Source organism: Chinchilla lanigera, unplaced genomic scaffold, assembly GCF_000276665.1.
Source record: "Chinchilla lanigera isolate Chin_1 unplaced genomic scaffold, ChiLan1.0 scaffold00046, whole genome shotgun sequence".
In the NCBI taxonomy this organism is placed as follows: domain Eukaryota; kingdom Metazoa; phylum Chordata; class Mammalia; order Rodentia; family Chinchillidae; genus Chinchilla; species Chinchilla lanigera.
Window position 1 is genome coordinate 14,274,851 of NW_004955447.1, and position 17,186 is coordinate 14,292,036.

General features: G+C 47.6%; 2 protein-coding genes across 2 annotated transcripts; both read left to right on the forward strand.

The window, feature by feature from the left end:
• Positions 1 to 7,387: 7,387 nt before the first annotated feature.
• Positions 7,388 to 10,430, forward strand: LOC106149484 (vegetative cell wall protein gp1-like). Its single transcript, XM_013518480.1, has 2 exons — positions 7,388 to 7,592; positions 9,769 to 10,430. The coding sequence occupies exons 1-2, from the start codon at positions 7,388 to 7,390 to the stop codon at positions 10,428 to 10,430; spliced, it is 867 nt and encodes a 288-aa protein (XP_013373934.1).
• Spink2 (serine peptidase inhibitor, Kazal type 2 (acrosin-trypsin inhibitor)) lies at positions 10,398 to 16,985 on the forward strand. The gene is made up of 4 exons (XM_005392865.2): positions 10,398 to 10,535; positions 11,857 to 11,891; positions 16,051 to 16,160; positions 16,734 to 16,985. Exons 1-4 carry the CDS (start codon positions 10,481 to 10,483, stop codon positions 16,777 to 16,779), a joined length of 246 nt encoding a protein of 81 aa, XP_005392922.1. The 5' UTR covers positions 10,398 to 10,480; the 3' UTR covers positions 16,780 to 16,985.
• The last annotated feature ends 201 nt before the right edge of the window (positions 16,986 to 17,186 follow it).

Below are 17,186 nucleotides of genomic sequence, written 5' to 3' on the forward strand. Positions count from 1 at the left end.
CCTTGAGCTCACTTTGTAGCCCAGGCTGGCCTCGAACTTGCAGCAAGCCTCCTGCCTCAGCCTCTGGAGTGCTGGGATTACAGGTGTGCAACACCACCCCTGGCTTCCCTTCCTACTTTTTTTCCACTCCACTAAACCAGTTTCTCTTTTGTTTTGAAATTTCTTCCCATTTCACAGTATCTATTGTTCATTTTGGACTGCATTTACTTTTTCAGCTTCTCACACTAGGGAAATGATACAATGTTTACGTGTGGTTTATTTCACTTTGAGTATGGTCTTAAGCTGCATCCACTTACCTATAAAAGTCTCCAGTTTATCCTTCTTTGTGGCTGAGTAATACTCCATTATATAAAAAGACCACATCTTTTTTATCCATCCATTTGGGTTGTTTCCAAGATCTAGTTATTACAAATTGTGTTGCTGTAAACATGTCATTGTGGAGGTTATTTTTTAGTAACCAAAAGCCTAGTGATGAGAAACTTATTTAATAAAATATAAAACCTTTTGTTTTTAAATCTAGTTTTATAAGTTTAACCAAGAACATTTCAATATGTTAAGAAAAACTTACTGTTTTTGAAACAGAAAGCTTAACCTTTTAATTATAGACAATTTAAATATATCTTAACAATGGCTTTAGATGATTTATGAGAAACAAATCATAATATTTAAACATTTTAAGATATACATGTTATCTCTAACCAAGGGAAAAAATTACTGTAGACAAACAACAGTAGATACTGCATTTATAAAACCAACCTTTTGAAGTAATTAGCTAACAAGCTGGACGGGAATATGTTACCAATTTTATTTTATTTATTTATTTATTTATGTCTTTTTGAGACAGGGTCTTTCTATGCAGTTCAGGCTGGCCTTGAGCTCACTTTGTAGCTCAGGCTGGTCTTGAACTTGGGTAAGGATCCTCCTGCCTCAGCCTCCCAAGTGCTGGGATTACACGCGTGCTCCACCACACCCAGCTTATGTTACCAATTTTAAAGACACCCATATTTTATCTTGTTAACTCACTGTTCACCCTGTGAACAAAGGTATTTGGGCTATATCATATGTGTTTATATACCAACCAAAATAGAACATATATCTGAAAATTGACACACAGAAACATATATAGCAACCCAACCATGTATGACTTTTTTTTTTTTTTTTTGGTTTTTCTCCGGTACCGGGGACCGAACTCACGACCTTGCGCTTGCCAGGCAGGCGCTTTGCCGCTGAGCTAAATCCCCAGCCCCTGACTTTTTTTTTTGTCTTTTTGAGACAAGGTCTTGCTATGCAGTTTATGAATTCACTTTGTAGCCCAGGCTGGCCTGGAACTAGTGATCGTCCTGCCTCAGCCTCCCAAGTGCTGGGATTACAAGTGTGCGCCACTACATCTGGCTCTATATAACTCTTATGTTATGAAACTTTAAGGCTTTATTTGTAAGTCCCATGTAAACCTTGAGCCCTTCAGCCTATTTGTAGCCAGTCTTTATCTGGCTACCCTGATAACCTATATAAATAGTCTTTATATAGAAATCTCAAAAAGAGCCAAATAAAGAAATTGTTGAGTTAAAACTTTTTTTTAAATGAAGCAGCTGTAGATGCTTTAAGCAGTTATTAACACACATTAAACAGACAGACAAACATACACAAGATAATTACATGTATTTATTTATTTTGAGGCAAATTCTTACTGTGCAGTTCAGCCTGGACTTGAACTTGCTCCTGTAGTCTAGGCTGACCTCCAACTCTCAGGGATACTCCACGGCCTCAGCCTCCTGAGTGCTGGGATTTCAGGTGTGTAACCTGAAATCACACCTGTGCAAAATGATTACAGTTAAATCAGAGTAATCAAGATTATTACAGTTAAATCAGCATGTACTCTCAGATGTACTTGCCAAATTGAAATACAATAACTTTTTTGGGGGGGTGCCTTTTTGAGACAGGGTCTTGCTGTGCAGTTCAGGCTGGCCTTAAGCTTACTTTGTAGCCCAGGCTGGTCTCGAACTTGCAAGGGTCTTCCTGCCTCAGCCTCCTAAGTGCTGGGATTACAGGGGTATACAATAACATTTTTTATAGTTTTTAGGTTTCTAACTATAAATAGACTAGTCAGAACTTTTCTTATAGATCATCAAGTAGCAGAGATCTCTTGGAATAAATTAAGAATCAAAAGAAAAAAAAAACGCTTTTACATCTGTGAAAGCAAAGACTGTTAAAGGTAATTTTAACTATTTTATTTTTAGGGTAGCATTCGTTCTTTTTTTATTAAGAGTTGACAATTTAAAATAAATGAAAGGGGCGAGGCATGGTGGTGCACACCTGTAATCCCAGCACTCAGCAGGCTGAGGCAGGAGGATCAGTTGTGAGTTTTAGGCTGGCCTGGGCTACAAAGTGAGCTCAAGGTCAGCCTGAACTGCATAGTGAGACCTTGTCTCAAAAAGACAAAAAAATTAAAAATAAAAATAAATAAATAAATGAAGGGATTAGTTTTCATCTTGTTTATTCCTTTAATGACACGTTAAAAAATGATTTTTACTTTAACCTCCCATCTGGTTGGCAGGACAGTAGGGATATTGTATAGGGACTCCTGGGGCTGCAGTAGGAACTGGCTGTTCCCCTGGTGGTTTATCTTTTGGCCTTTTAAAAGTAACGATATGATACTCATCTCCAAATGTGATAGCAGCCTGTAATGTTGATTGTTTCTCACTAGAAGTCAACATTTGATCTGAGAGCAACATTCTATTTTTCCAGTACAGTTCATAGGTCTGAGTGAGTCTCCTAAAGACCTCAACTGTCTGGAAACTGTTTCTGATCTTGCTGGATCTATGTGAGGTTGCTGAGCACAAAGGACACGTGGAACAGGGTAGGGCTGAATTCCCTGTTCACCTCTTACAAGGATATTGTCCCTGAGGAGCTTTCACAGAACCAGGTAGAGGTGGATGTAGCCCCGTAGATGCTTCAGTTAGGGTTGGCTCAGACGTGTCATCCGTAGGGCATGGAGGGCAAGGGAGGGGAACTTCAAGCTCAGCAAAGGAAGATGTGTCTGAGTGTGCCGTAAGGACCAGGGGCGTCTGGCTTTCCAATGGCTTACATCTGCACTTTGAACACAAGGTAGGATTGTCTCGTCCTGCAAAGAAAGTCTAAACGTAAGGTACCTTTGACCATTTCCCTGTCTCTTATGGTATAAATCTAGATGTAAAATAGTGATTAATCAGTACTTTTCTCTACATTCCACTTTGCCTCCAGGGGATAAACAGACTACGCATGAATGCAGAAAAATTTTAAATAACTCTTCCTTAGAGTGTGAGGGCTGAACAAATTCCAGTGCTTAAGAATATACCTGAAAGCTGGGTGTGGTGGCACATGGCTGTAATCCCAGAAAAATTCTTGTGACTATAGTGAGAGTCTTTTTGAGACAGGATCTTGCTATGCAGTTCAGGCTGACCTTGAGCTCACTTTGTAGCCCAGGCTGGTCTCAAACTCAAAATGATCTTCCTGCCTCAGCCTCCAGAGTGCTGGGATTACAGGCATGTGCCACCATGCCCAGTTGTAATTTGTTTTTATTTTAAAAACTTTTAAAGTTGGGGGTGGTACTTAGTGAGTTCAAGGCCAGCCTGAACTATACAGTGATACCCTGCCTCAAACAAAACAACTCCCCCCAAAACCCAAAACTTAGATGTTAAATGTTAGTTATTATTACAGCTTTTGTCTTTTTGTGAAATCAGTATCAGAAGACTTGCACTCTTTAATGTGTTCTTTATAAAGATGTGTAAATTCTTCAAGGCTATTTAGAGTATTACTGCATGCAGGTAACCATAGCTTCGATTCTGCCTCAGTAGATTTTTACTAAAGCAAATTCTTTCATTAACATTTTTTTCTTCTGCTTTTTAAAATGCCCTTTGATATTTCAAAAAAGGAACTCTGTAACTTGACTGATTTTAAGATCAGCTGTAAGTAATCAGCAATCTTGAAAAGCACTTTGAAGAGACAGGTTCCCTCTGGGTCCTACCAGAGTCTGTGCTATTTGTTCTAGACTCAGAACCGAACCAAGGTACCGACCGACAAACACCGGAGCACTCGGATCGCCAATTGAGATTTTAGAATGAGCCTTTATTAGCTGGCCAGCGACTGCCTGAGAGCCTCCACGCAGGGTAGGATCAGGTCAGCAGCAAACCAGGTGTGAGAGCAGCTTTTAAGCCAAAAAACCACATCCTGCTTGGCAAGCGAAGTCTTTGTGAAGCAGTCTTCCCAGAAACTACAGAAACTTTAGGAAACTTACAAGAAGGGAACGATACGTCTCAGGGAGTTTTGAGGAGTGGCTACAATGCGGAACGAAGCAGGTGGGAGAATAGGGTAATCAATAATCTTTTTTTCTCATGTTCTTTGTGAGGCCATGCTTGTCCCTTGTGAGGCCTTTACACTATTGATGTTTGTCAGCGCGATGCTCAAGCTTCCCAACATCTTTGTGACCCCACTTAGCACAATCTACACCGATGAAATCGTTCTTCCTGGTTGAGTTTCAGAAAGAGATGCACTGCACATTGACCCTTAGAGGTCATTTAAATAACATTGTAATGTAAAAGACTGGTACAATTTTAAAACAATACAGATTTCAACCTGTAAATGTGTGTGCCTTTTAAAGAAGGACACATTTTAAAAATATATTTGGGCATTTGCAGGGGAGTATGAGAAAACTATTATGTATTATATCAAACAAAATGTTTATTACAAAAATGTTCTTTAATCTATACTGCAGAACAGTGTAAAACAGTGTTATGTAGAATAGAGTTGATTTGGATGAAAGCTGTTTCTGGTTTGTTGGTAGGGAACAGTAACAAAATGATTTTTTTCAGAAAATATTTAGTTTTCTTCATAAAAGTAAGTCACATATTTTAAAAAATATTTTTAAAAAGTAAGTCACATTTTTAAAAAATATGTATATCTAATAGTACACATTGTTTTTTTTTGTCTTCTTTGAGACAGGGTCTCGCTATGCAGTTCAGGCTGGCCTTGAACTCACTTTGTAGCCCAGGCTGGCCTCGAACTCGCAATGATCCTCCTGCCTCAGCCTCCTGAGTGCTGGGATTACAGGCGTGTGCCACTATGTCTGGCTTAATAGTACAAAATGCAATAAGCATTGAAGTGTATTGAAAACTGAATTTGACAACATTAATGAATAAATTAACAATGATTAAAAAAAGAAAAAAATTTCATTGATATTTTCAACCACTAATAATAAATGGTGCTTTATTTTTAAAAAGGTGTGTAAATAGCAGACACTGGCCCGGGAGCTCAGGTCATTTCCTTTCTGCAGGGAGGGGCCAGGCCCTGGCTGGAGGGGGACGATGCAGCTGTCCTGGGTCTCCTTGTCCCTCCTCCTCTCCGTGCACCGCTGCACACAGCTGGGGAGTGGGCGCACACGGGCCCTCCGCCTCCTTGTGCTGGCTCTGTGGACAGCCTCTCCCTTCTTACTACATGAGGCCTCCCAAGGACGCAGCCAGCACATGAGCCTGACCTGTGCTTCCCGACCTGACCAGCTGGAAACAGTCCTGAGACCAGTGTCAGGGCCTGTCACACGCAGACAACAGTGCTAATGCTGAGCTACATCCCGGCCCTTTTTTATTTTATTTTGAGATAGGGTCTTGCTAGGTTGCTGTGGCTGGAACTTACAACCATCCTGCCTCAGACTCCCAAGTTGCTGGAGTTACAGGCATGTGCCACCATACCTGGTTTCTGAAAAGCCAGACTTCTATAGACACAGTGAGTGCACCTGCAGGTTCTGTGTGTGTGTGTGTGTGTGTGTGTGTGTGTGAGAGAGAGAGAGACACATGCATGTGCTTCTTATGCCTAGGTCTCAGGTGTTGTCACTGCTGGCTGGGGTGGCAAAGCTGGAGCCTGGGGCCAGCTGCTGTCACAGGGGAAAGTAATTCAGGATGAAATAAAAATGATTTTGAGGCTGGCATGGTGGTGCACACCCAGTACTCAGGAGGCTGAGGCAGGAAGATTTCAAGTTTGAGGTTAGCCAGGGGTATATAGTGAGTTCAAGGCCAGCCTGGACTACACAGCAAGATCCTGTCTCCATACAAACTCCAGGAAAAAAAAAAAAAACTGATTTTGAACGAAGCAACCAGATAATAAAACTGAAAAAGTATTTTATTTTTCCTAAATTACCTGAGCACTTTGTCAAATTTTTCTTCATTTTGGGCAGTGGCCACCTCATCAGCAGTGAGTAGCTAAAGCAGGGCTGACACCCACGAGGATTAAGCCGGTTTTACTCCGTGACAAACAAGTGGACAGTCAGCACGGCCACGTGCGCTTGGATGTTTGGCCAGGGCGCAGGCGACGGCTGCCGCCTGGCACTCCTGGGAGGGCGCTGAGTGCAGCCACGCCCGTTCCCTGGCCTATGCCGTGCCCTCCACAGGCAGCGCTGAAGGGTCCTGGCAGACTGCGCAGCCCAGACTCTAAAGTACCTTCTTGCCGTACTTTCCCAAAATCATCTGTTGGCCCCTGCTCTTGGCTAAAAGCACTGAGACAACTATGCGAAAAGCACCACGGTATAAAATATTTCTAAAGAAAGGAAGGGAGGGAGGAAGGGAAAAGGCCAATGTGGTGCCGCAGGCCTGTAACCTCAGTGCTTGGGAGGCTGAGGCAGGAGGAGCACTGTGAATCTGAGGCCAGCCTGGGCTCCATAGTGAGTTCAAGGCCAGTCTGAACTATGTAGTGAGACTGTGTTTCATAAAAAACAAAACAAATTAGAGAATAAAATATTTTTTATTTTTGAATATTTCTAATATTTCTACCCATACAAATTTATACCGGGTCTCTCGCGGGGTTCCTGGCTTTCGTTTTCTGTCAGAAATCCTCCCTGACTCCTCTCAGTATCGCTGAGCCATGCTCAGAGGTGTGTTCCTGAAGTACGAAAGTTCATGTATACTTATCACAGGCGCTGTACGGCAGATGTTACTTGGTGACGGAAATCCCACAGTCTTCTGGTGCTGGCGACCGCACCCCGGGCCTGGCGCATGGTAGGCAAGCGTTCTTACCGCTGATCTACATCTGAGTCCGAAGCACTCTTTCTATAAATGTCTTTTTGTCGATCCTTGATAAGGATCTTCAGCAAAACAAGGCACCTCTATTTTATGGCTGTTGTTCAGAGAATACACTCAGGGACTCAGAGAAGCACTCACATTCATTCTGGCTACTCCCAGCCTGCAAAGGAGGCCAGCCGGACTCAGCCAGGCCCGGCGCTGCGGTTACGTGTCCTCTCACTGTGATCAGAAGCGGAGCGCTGACAATGTGTGAGACTCGTCCCCGTGCTTACGCTGCCGGGGTCACCAGGAGGGGCAGGGATGGTGGCCTGGGCTCTGGAACGCCCGCCACGCCGTGCGTTGTGATGCCGGGCTCTGTGGCCCTCCTCCTGCTCCACCCGCTGATTTCTAAAGGGTCTGCCAGAGGGTGCGCAGGGGACACGGAGGCCGGGAGGAGGAGGCGGGCTCATCCCTGGCGGACACTGCGCCGGGGTGCGGGGTCCTTTCCCCTGCGACAGCAGCTGGCCCCCGGCTCCAGCTTTGCCACCCCAGCCAGTACAGTGACAACACGTGAGACCTAGGCATAAGAAGCACACGCATGTGTGACACACACACACACAACTTGCAAACGCACTCACTTTCTGTCCCTCTGCGCAGTTTTCCTCATGTCTGAACCTCTCACTGGGGCGACCCCTTCAGGACCCTTCCTGCCTCCCAGGAGCTGTTCCTATCCCCCTCCCATTTCTCCAGTAAATTCCTCTACTCAAAAAAAAACATCTCTCATAGATACTACTGTGGACAACCAAGGGCAGAGAGATTTAAGAAATGAACAAGGAAATCTTCTATATTTTTGATACAACAGCGAGAGACCTGCCCACCCATAAAACATGAATGGCGGTCTCACAAGCACTGTTCGCTCACCTTACAGTCTCACACATTGTCAGCGCTCCGCTTCTGATCACAGTGAGAAACGGGCACGCACATTTTTAAAGTTCAAGAGAAGTGGTATTGCCTTAGTTTTCACTTTTTAAAGAGGTGTGTCTTACTGTATAAATTAAAATTATTCATTGTATAAAAGTGGGGCCATAATGACATTTTTAACCAGCATATAAACAACCATTGGTAAGTGGATAACATAGTAAATATTTTTTCCACAGGATAGTTAGGTCAGTCAAGTTGGTGATGCCTACCCATTACCCAAGATAGGCAATTATTATGTTTGGTTTTTTTTGTTTGTTTTTTCTTCCGGTACCAGGAATTGAACTCACGACCTTGTGCTTGCCCGACAGGAGCTGTGCCGCTGAGCTAAATCCCCTGGACAGGCAATTACTAATGAAATTACAATTAAAAAAGAACAACCCTCTCATACAGTTGATTAGCTACCCGAATCTATTCAAAATCAGTGAATATGGTCACTGGAAGGAAGGAAGGACGCCTCCTAAAGAAGAAGAAATTGCCAATAAATACTATTCTCAAATACTGTATGTTACTGTTAGAGGACTTTGTATACGTGTTTCTCTCAGAATAAGCGTGTCTTCATTTGTTAAACTGCTGAAAATTTAATTCTTTTAATAAAAAGGATACTTACGTAGGACTTTTTTTTTTCACATTGATGATGCATGCGTTAGTAATGCCATTGGCTGGGCGGTTTAAAGGACAATCAGTTCTATCCATGACCTGGAGTCCAAGCTCGTGGGGTCCCTGGGGTGGTTTCTCCTGAGGCCCTGTCCTGGGCTTGTAGGTGGTCATCTTCTGTTTTCACAGGTCTTCCCGATCTCTCTCTCAGTACTGGAGACTGAGCCCAGGGCCACGCACTGAGCAACATCCTTAGAGCACCTTTTATTTTGTGAGACAAGGTCTTACTTGCTAAATTACTGAATTGCCCAGGCTGAACTCGAACTTGCACTCCTGCCTCAGCCTCCGAGAGGGCTGGGACGACCACGCCCTGCTGGCCCCTGGGTTTTTAACACCTTCCTACGGGATGGCTTCCGCAGTCACTGTCTTCAGCCCCTGAGTGCTCAAGGTCACCTCCCAGCTGCCTTCTCAACTCGTCCACTTAGACATAACAAACACCTTCCCGTGTTCTCCATCACAGACGCGCCACCAGCATCCGGCCAGCTGTTGAGGACAAACATCACCGGAAGCACCCTTGGGCCTTCCCTTCCCCCCAGGTGGCCGCGTATCCACAACAAATCCTGACCCTGACCCTGACCCTTCCCACCAGCCCCCTGTACACACTAATCCAGATCACCTTCATTCTTGTGCGGATCGCTGCAAAAGCCACCTCATTTGTCTCCCCTCCGTTTATTATTAATTATTATTAATATTATCGAGGCGGGGTCTCACTAATGTAGTTTAGGCAACCTTGAACTCACTCTGTAGCCCAGGCTGGCCTGGAACTCATGGTGATCCTCCTGCCTCAGCCCCCCCAGTGCTGGTATTACGGGAGTGTGCCACCAAGCCGGCCTTCCCTCTGTTCGAACCTTCACCGCGTCTATTAAAGGCACATCGGGGATATTCCTTTGCTGAAAACCCCCACTGGCGCCTGGCTTGAGAGCGCACGCCCGCAGTCCCAGCTACTCAGGGGGCTGAGGCAGGAGGGCAGCGAGCTTGAGACGAGCCTGGGCAACTGGGTGAGCTGTGGACTCCCAAGTTTTAGAAGGGCTCAGGGTGTGGCCCCGTGGTACAGCACTCGCCTAGCACGCTGAGGTCCTGGGTTCGACCCCGCCCCGGCTTCCCACTGCAGCCGCAGCAGGGAAGCCCCTCGCCACGCCCAGCCCCTTGGCCCCCGGGTCCGGTCCCCAAGTTCCTCGCGCCTCTTTCTCCTCAGCCGTCAGCCCCAGCGCCCTTCGCGACCCCGCCGCTCCCGGAAACCGTAGCTCCCGGGGATCAGGAGCCGCCCCGGGGTCCCCGCGGCCCGCTCCCTCCTCCCGGGAGCCCCGGGAGCGCAGGCGCACGCGTGGGCCTCAGCGGCGCAGGGCCCGGGAGACGCAGCCGGGTCGGGGCTCCCCACGCCGGCCCACCTCCGGCCCCTCCCTCCCGGGTCCTCCCCGCGTCCGCGCTCCCCCGCCCTCGGACACGCCCCCGTCGCCCCGCCCACCAAGCAAGGTCCCGCCCACCGAGGCCAGGCCCCGCCCCCGGCTCGGAGTGGTTCTCCCCGCGTCCACACTCCCCCGCCCTCGGACACGCCCCCGTCGCCCCGCCCACCAAGCAAGGCTCCGCCCACCGAGCCCAGGCCCCGCCCCTGGCTCTGAGTGGTTCTCCCCGCGTCCACGCTCCCGTGCCCTCGGACCCGCGCTTATGCTTTGCCACGCCCAGGTCCTTATCAAGCCAGGCCCCGCCCACCAAACCAGGCCCCGCCCACCCGGCCCCGCCCCAGTCCAGGCCCCGCCCCCGCGGTCCTCTTAACCCCCCGCGGCTCCCGGTGGCGGCGAAGGTGGCCCGGCGGCGCAGGGACGATGGCGCTGGCGGTGCTGTGCTGCGTGCTGCTGCTCCTGGCGGGAAACTTCGCAGGTGAGGCTCGCAGGGGGCCCAGGTGGCGGGGACCGCGAAGATGCGACGGGCTCCTCGGCGCCGCGCCGGTCCCTTAGCCCCGGGCGACCACGGCGATGGTCCCCGCGCGCCCGTTACCGGCGGTTCCCGGCCCGGCCCGCAGCGGGGCTGGGCGCCCCTGGGCTCCCTTTCTGCCCCTCCTAGGCGACCCGGCCGCTCCTCTCGGGAAGCAGATTTCTGGTGCCCTGGAGCAGGAGTTGGGTGTTTTTACCAGGGACCCTGGGAAGATGCGCTGGAATTGGGAATGCGTGTAACGGAGCGGCGTTCCTCCAGCCAGATTTCGCCGAGTTGAAGGCGGAGTTTAAACGCTAACACCTGCTGGGCGTGGGGGCGCACACCTGTCATCCCAGCATGGGAGGCTGAGGCGGGAAGATGGCTGAGTTTGAGGCCAGCCTGGGCTACATAGTGAGTTCGAGGCTGGCCTGAACTGCAGAGCGAGACCTGTCTCCCCCGCCGTCCCCCCAAGCTAACCCTTAGAGTGTTTTGTATTTATTACCCTGAGTCACAGAGGCAGTCTCATATTGCTTCCCTATATTTGTAATTTAGCTTCCGAGTCGTTTTTCAACTAAATCTCAAAGGAGCAGAACCAAATGTTCTTTCTTTTAACGTGCCGGTGGGGGGAACTCTTACAGGGGGGCATGGGGAAAGGTTGAGTTGAGAAACCAGGCATCAGCCAGGTGTGGTGGTGCACACCTGTAATCCCCTCTCTCAGGAGGCTGAGGCAGGAGGATCGCAGTGAGTTTCAGGTCTGTCTGGGCTACAAAGTGAGTTCAAAACCAGCCTGAACTACGCAGTGAGAACTGTCTCAAAAAAACAACAAACAAACAAAAACCCAAAACAATGACAACCCCCCCAAAAAAATAAGAAAGGGAGAAGGTGTACACAAATCACACGTTTTTAAAAAACCCTTATGATTTTGTATGTATGTATATACAGGATAGATAACATGGTTGTTCTTCTATCTGCTGTTTCTATGCTGAAAGAAACTGTCAATGAGTCTTTGGTTGACCAGTATTGCATGTCTATATCTGTTTTCATGAGAAGCCACTTTGAAGATATCAATATGTAATACAACCACCATTGTTAATTCCCTACCACTTTGTTTGGAACTCTGTATTGTCTGTATTGTGCTTGTGATATGTTGTAAAATGTTGTATGTCTGTTAATGTTTCCCTCCTTTTATCCTTAAAATAAAAAAAAATAAAAAAAATAAAAAAAAAAACCCTTATGAGCAAAATTCCTGTTTAATTCTATAAGTAAAATGTCTGTTTTCTTCTTGCAGCCTCTGTGGAGAGAGAGCACAGCGGGCCTAGAAGCGTAAGTGCCTGCGCCGTGGTGTGTGGGTGCTGGCTGGGTTAGGACCTGCCCCGACCTTCGGAACAATGTGCTTTAGAGCAGCCCTGGGCAGGCCTTCTTGTACAGATAGAAGTGCAAAGTGTAGTTCAGAGTCGCTCAGTCTCCATCTCACAATGGTCGCTTTAATATTTCCTTCAATGACTGGAGAGTTCTTTGCCTGATAGTCCTGTTTTGTACTAGACATCGGGAGCGTTTTATCACGTTGGGTTCCAGGGCTCTCAGTGCAGACCCGAGAGAGCCGGGGCTCTTTGTCCAGAGTTGCTGCAGCAGCAGTCTCACTGCCTGCCGTTTGGGGGAGGCTGCAGGGCAGGGCAGAGCAGGGCAGAGCAGGAGGGCTCCGGTGGGCTTGGTGCAGGCTGATGGCTCAGAGGGGCTACAGGTGGCTGTCCGTGAAGCGGACACCCTACAGAACTGAGCAAAGATGTGTACTTGGGTAGGTCCCAAGTTAGAATCAAGGACAAAAGTTAGGGATGCTCTCAGTTTTGTTTTGTTTTGGTTTTTTTTGAGACAGGGTCTCCCTACGTAGCTCAGGCTGGCCTCGAACTCCCAGTGATCCTCCTGTCTCAGCCTCCCGAGTGCTGGGATTCCAGGTGTGCACCACCATGCCCGGCTACACTGTCAGTTATTAATCAAGTCTGGTGGGGCTGATTGTTAAAGGGGTTATTGTTCCAGGCTCCTGGATGTCACTAGGTAGCAGTCTGGCTTCCTACAGATCACAGTTGTTAACAGCAACTCCCTGGACTACTGTCCACTTAAGCATCTTGCAAGAGATGACCTTCTCCTTTCTGTAACCGAGTTCCACATCACCTCGCCCACTCTGGGCTGGAGACTGTCCTCGCGGACGAGTAGCCGGTCATGTCTCCCCCAGGAGTCCCTTCCCTGTGCTTTGTCCCACAGTTCTGGGATGGATGCCAGGCAAGTGCTGCCCCTGCTGAGGCGGAGCCGCCTGCAGAGCTGGGTCCTGGCTGACACTCGGGCGTAAAGCTGTAGGCTCCAGTCCCCTCCTAATCACAGAGGGAAGGACCCTGAGCATGGAAAAGCAGAACAGGAGGCAGATGAGCAGGAAGAGGGGATCCAAGTGGTTCCCCAATTTACCTATTTGTTCTTTCAAAGAGATTTTAGGCTGGGGATATAGCTCAGTGGCATAAGCGCCTTCCTGGCAAGTGCAAGGTCGTGAGTTCAACCCCCGGTACTACAAAAAAAAATTCCTTCTCAGGGCTCAGGAAGCCTCAGTTTCTCCCAGATGTGGCTGGACTCGGGGCCTGAGGATGGCAGACTGAACTCTCCTCGGGGCTGGGGATAGCTCAGTGACATAAGTGCCTGCCTAGCAAGCACAAGGTCGTGAATTCGATCCCCGGTACTGCAAAAAAAAAAGAGATTTCAACATTTATGATAATTTTTTCATTTATGTTATTAGCCTCTTTTAGTTCACTGAGAAGAAAGTTGTGTGCTGTTGTTTCTTTGTTGTAGGACAGAGTCCTTTTTATCTGTTTTTTGTACTCTGAGGAACATTTTGGCCATTCTTTTAAGACTGTGATACACAATGTATTAATTATTGCTATTCTCTAATTGTTCAGCTATGAAATTTTGTTTTATTTTTTCATAGAAGTAAGAAGAGTGATTTCTATATTTTATTTATTAATATCTACTTGAATTACCTTGTATTACACTAAATTTTCTTAAAAACATAAACATGAGTTGAAAGAAGGCCATTTTTTTTGGTGGTACCCAGGCCTGCTTTACCACTGAGCAGCATCTTCAGCCCTGTCTGTCTGTCTGTCTGTCTATCCATCTATCCGTCCATCCAGTCATCCATGGATCTTTCTAAGTTGCCTAGGCTGGCCTAGAGCTTGCAGTCCTCTTGCTTCAGCTCTGAAGCAGCTGGAACTACAGGTATGTGCCACCTACCCAACTAAAGTCACCATTTATATGAGAACTGTCTCATAGTTTAGAAAAACTTGCTAGAAGACAAATTGCTGTAAAACGGCTGCTGAATTATGTGGAGATGAAACAACTGTAAATAATTGGGGAAAGATTTTTAAAAACTAAGTTATTTTGCAAACAATTTAGTTAAAAACTAAGTTGTTTTAAGTTTTCACTGTGTTTAGAGCCCTGGGTGTCGTCTAGGGGAAACTTTACTCCTGGCACACCCAGGAGCGTGGGCTTTGATCATCCTGAGGATTTATCACCTGTACCTATGGGTAGAGCACAGGGAATCTGCTAAGGGTCTTAGAGTGCATAGCACAGCAAAGGATTATGTGGTCCGGAATGTGATGGTGTAACCGCTGGGAGACTGCTTTAAAGACACCGGAAGTAGAGCTCCCAGGTGGTATGCTATGGATGTGGGTTTGCAGTGAGAGAACACAGAACTCTGATTAGTTGAGATATGTAAAGAAAGGTCTCACCCTTTGTATTACTTGGATCCAGTCAGTCACAGTGATTCAAAGTACCAGCGCCCAGCTCTGCTCTCCCAGGCTGTCTCCTTTGTCTCCTACCCGAAAGATGAAGGTTAGGGCCCTGCCCCCAGCAGCAGCACAGAAGGACTCAGGGAGGCCTCCTTCACTTCCAAGCCTGGCCCATGGCCCGTGTGGCTTTGTCTTTATAAATCCAAGTGACAGCAATAGAAAGTGTGTTCCATTTATTTACTGCCGAGATGGGGTGACTTCTTTTACTCCAAGACAAGGCAAGGAAAGGAGGTCACCATTTACTTAAAAAGGAAGAGGCAGACACAGTGGCATATGTCTATAATACAAGATACTCAGGAGGCTGAGGCAGGAGTTTAATTAAGGCCAGCCTGGGCTACATGGCAGATCTTGTTTAAAAAAAAAATCAAGCAGAACCAGCTATATATTTAGCCTCTTGTAAACTGGAGCTCTGTTCATCCGTCCGATCACTGTGCCTGGTCCTGGCCCTGCTGATGAGCCACACTTACTGCCTCTCTGGCGGAGGAATGGGTTCCAGGACCTCAAGTCAGGGCTGCAAAGTACCACAAACTAGGTGGCCTACGCAGCAGAAAGCAGTCCTCTCACAGTCTGGCTGCTTGAAATTCACACCAAATGTCAGCAGCATTGGTGCCTCCTGAGGGCTGAGAGGAAAGCCTCTTCCAGGCCAAGGGCCTAGCGTCCGGTGGCCGACTATCTGATCCCCTGCCCTCGTCTCTACCTGGACTTCTGGGCTGTAGTCAAGTGGGAATTATGAAGCCAGGGGCTATGAAAGTAGGGATGGTGGCATGCTTTGGATTTTTTTTTTTTTGTCTTTTTGAGACAGGGTCTCGCTCTGTAGTTCAGGCTGGCCTTGAGCTCATTTTGTAGCCCAGGCTGGCCTCAAACTTTCAACGATCCTCCTGCCTCAGCCTCCAGAGTGCTGGGATTACAGGCATGTGCCACCACATCCGGATCTTGGATTTTCATTTAAGAATCAGATTAAAATTCTTGAGGTCTTTTATTTTCTTTTTGTGGTACTGGGAGTTGAATTCAGGGAGTGTTGGGCAACATCTCCCAGCCCTTTTAAAATTTTATATGAGACAGTGCCTCATTGAATTGCTCAGGCTGGCCTCATACTTGTGATTCTCCTGCCTCAGCCTCCTGAGTAGTCAGGATTATAGGCATTGGCTACCATGAATGGCCCCCCCCCTTTTTTTTTTCCGGAGCTGGGGATTGAGCCCAGACCCTCATGCACGCTAAGCATGGCATGCCCTTTACCACTCAGCTACATCTCCAGCCTCTGAAGTCCTTTTCTTTTTTAATGTAGAATGTTTTAAACTACTGAACCAACATCAAATGTAATTAGTACATTTGAAAAATCCTGTTTTTGTGTGTGGAAATAGCCGTAGTTGTGTGGGATCTTTCCAAGAGCTTGAAGAAGACTTGGACATTGTTCCCCGCTTAGCTGCTTTATAACAAGTGTTCTCATCCAGGCCTGGTGACACACACCTGTAACCCCAGCACTCAGGAGGCTGAGGCAGGTGGATTGCTGAGTGTTCAAGGCCAACCTGGACTACAAAGTGAGACCCTGCCTCAAAAAGCGAAACAAAACAAAAACAAAAACAAAAAACCAAACCACAAAACAAACGATTTGTGTCTCAAATCGTCCTCTAATTTCTCTCCCTGTCTTTTTCCAGGCAAACTGTGCTCTGTACCACTTACCAGGGTGTGCCAAAAACCTGGACCCCGTGTGTGGGAGCGACCTGCTCACCTATCCCAACGAGTGTTACCTGTGCACGAAGATCTGGTAACCCGGCGGTGGCTCGCCAGCCGCGCTTTTCTTTCTTGTCTTGACCTTGGCTTTCTTGGTGATCATGAGTCTTTCCCTGAGTGTAAAAATCAAAAGTCACCTACGTCTTCACCCCAGCGTGCGAGAAGGTCTGAAAAGTGCATTTAATAGTTAACCCCGTGGAATGTTACGTTGTCTTTTAAATTTAGAGGATATGTGCAGGGGGCCTGGCATCCTCTGTGCCACCAGTCGGGAAGCAGTAAGTGTGTGATGCCCGCTGCCCCGCATGTCACGCACCCAGCGTGTGACACTGCCCCCGGGTCCATCCTTGAGCTCAGTCTTCTTCCCGGAGCCTCTGCCTCTCCGTGCGTCTCAGGCTGTGAGCCCGGGCCCCAGGCTCGGGGGCAGATGGCAGCGCGGGAAGGCGAGGACTTCCGCCTCCAGAGTGCAGATGTAGCTGACACCTTGATTACAGAAAGGCAGCCCTGGCAGGAGTCTGGTCTATAGTGACACGGGCCTTTTAAGTGCGAATAGCGGGCCGGATCCGGTGCAGCAGGAAGTGATACTGTGTCCATGTGGTTCCATCTGCAGGAAGGAGGGGCGCGATATTAAAGTCATCCGAGAGGAGCCATGCTGAAGGCAGCCGAGATGCCGGGGACGCCGCCCTCCCCCTCCCGCAACGGACCCGCTTCCCGGGCTACCTTGCAGGAAGTTTGTTGGCCCACCTAACAAAGGAGCGGTGTGGAGGACGGTTTAGTAGAAAACCTTGCTTCTTCACTTGTGCCCTTTAGTTCAGGTTGTGCACTGCTTTATTTAGTTGGAATAAAATCAGCATTGAATTTGGTTGCTGCTGTTTTCTGTTGAAAATACCGTTTCTGTTGTAGGGGAGGGTGAGTGTCACCTCCGTGTAAATTAAGGTTTTTCTTCTTTTCTTTTCTTTTCTTTTCTTTTCTTTTCTTTTCTTTTCTTTTTTCTTTTCTTTTCTTTTCTTTTCTTTTCTTTTCTTTTCTTTTCTTTTCTTTTCTTTTCTTTCTTTCTTTCTTT

Excerpts from the sequence above, each read along its gene's own strand:
- LOC106149484 (XM_013518480.1), top strand. The coding sequence starts at position 7,388 with ATGCCGGGCTCTGTGGCCCTCCTCCTGCTCCACCCGCTGATTTCTAAA. Across the intron at positions 7,593-9,768 it reads AGCCAGTACAGTGACAACAC|CCGCAGCAGGGAAGCCCCTC; the intron begins GTGAGACCTAGG and ends TTCCCACTGCAG.
- Spink2 (XM_005392865.2), top strand. The coding sequence starts at position 10,481 with ATGGCGCTGGCGGTGCTGTGCTGCGTGCTGCTGCTCCTGGCGGGAAAC. Across the intron at positions 11,892-16,050 it reads AGCACAGCGGGCCTAGAAGC|GCAAACTGTGCTCTGTACCA; the intron begins GTAAGTGCCTGC and ends GTCTTTTTCCAG. Across the intron at positions 16,161-16,733 it reads TACCTGTGCACGAAGATCTG|GAAGGAGGGGCGCGATATTA; the intron begins GTAACCCGGCGG and ends TTCCATCTGCAG.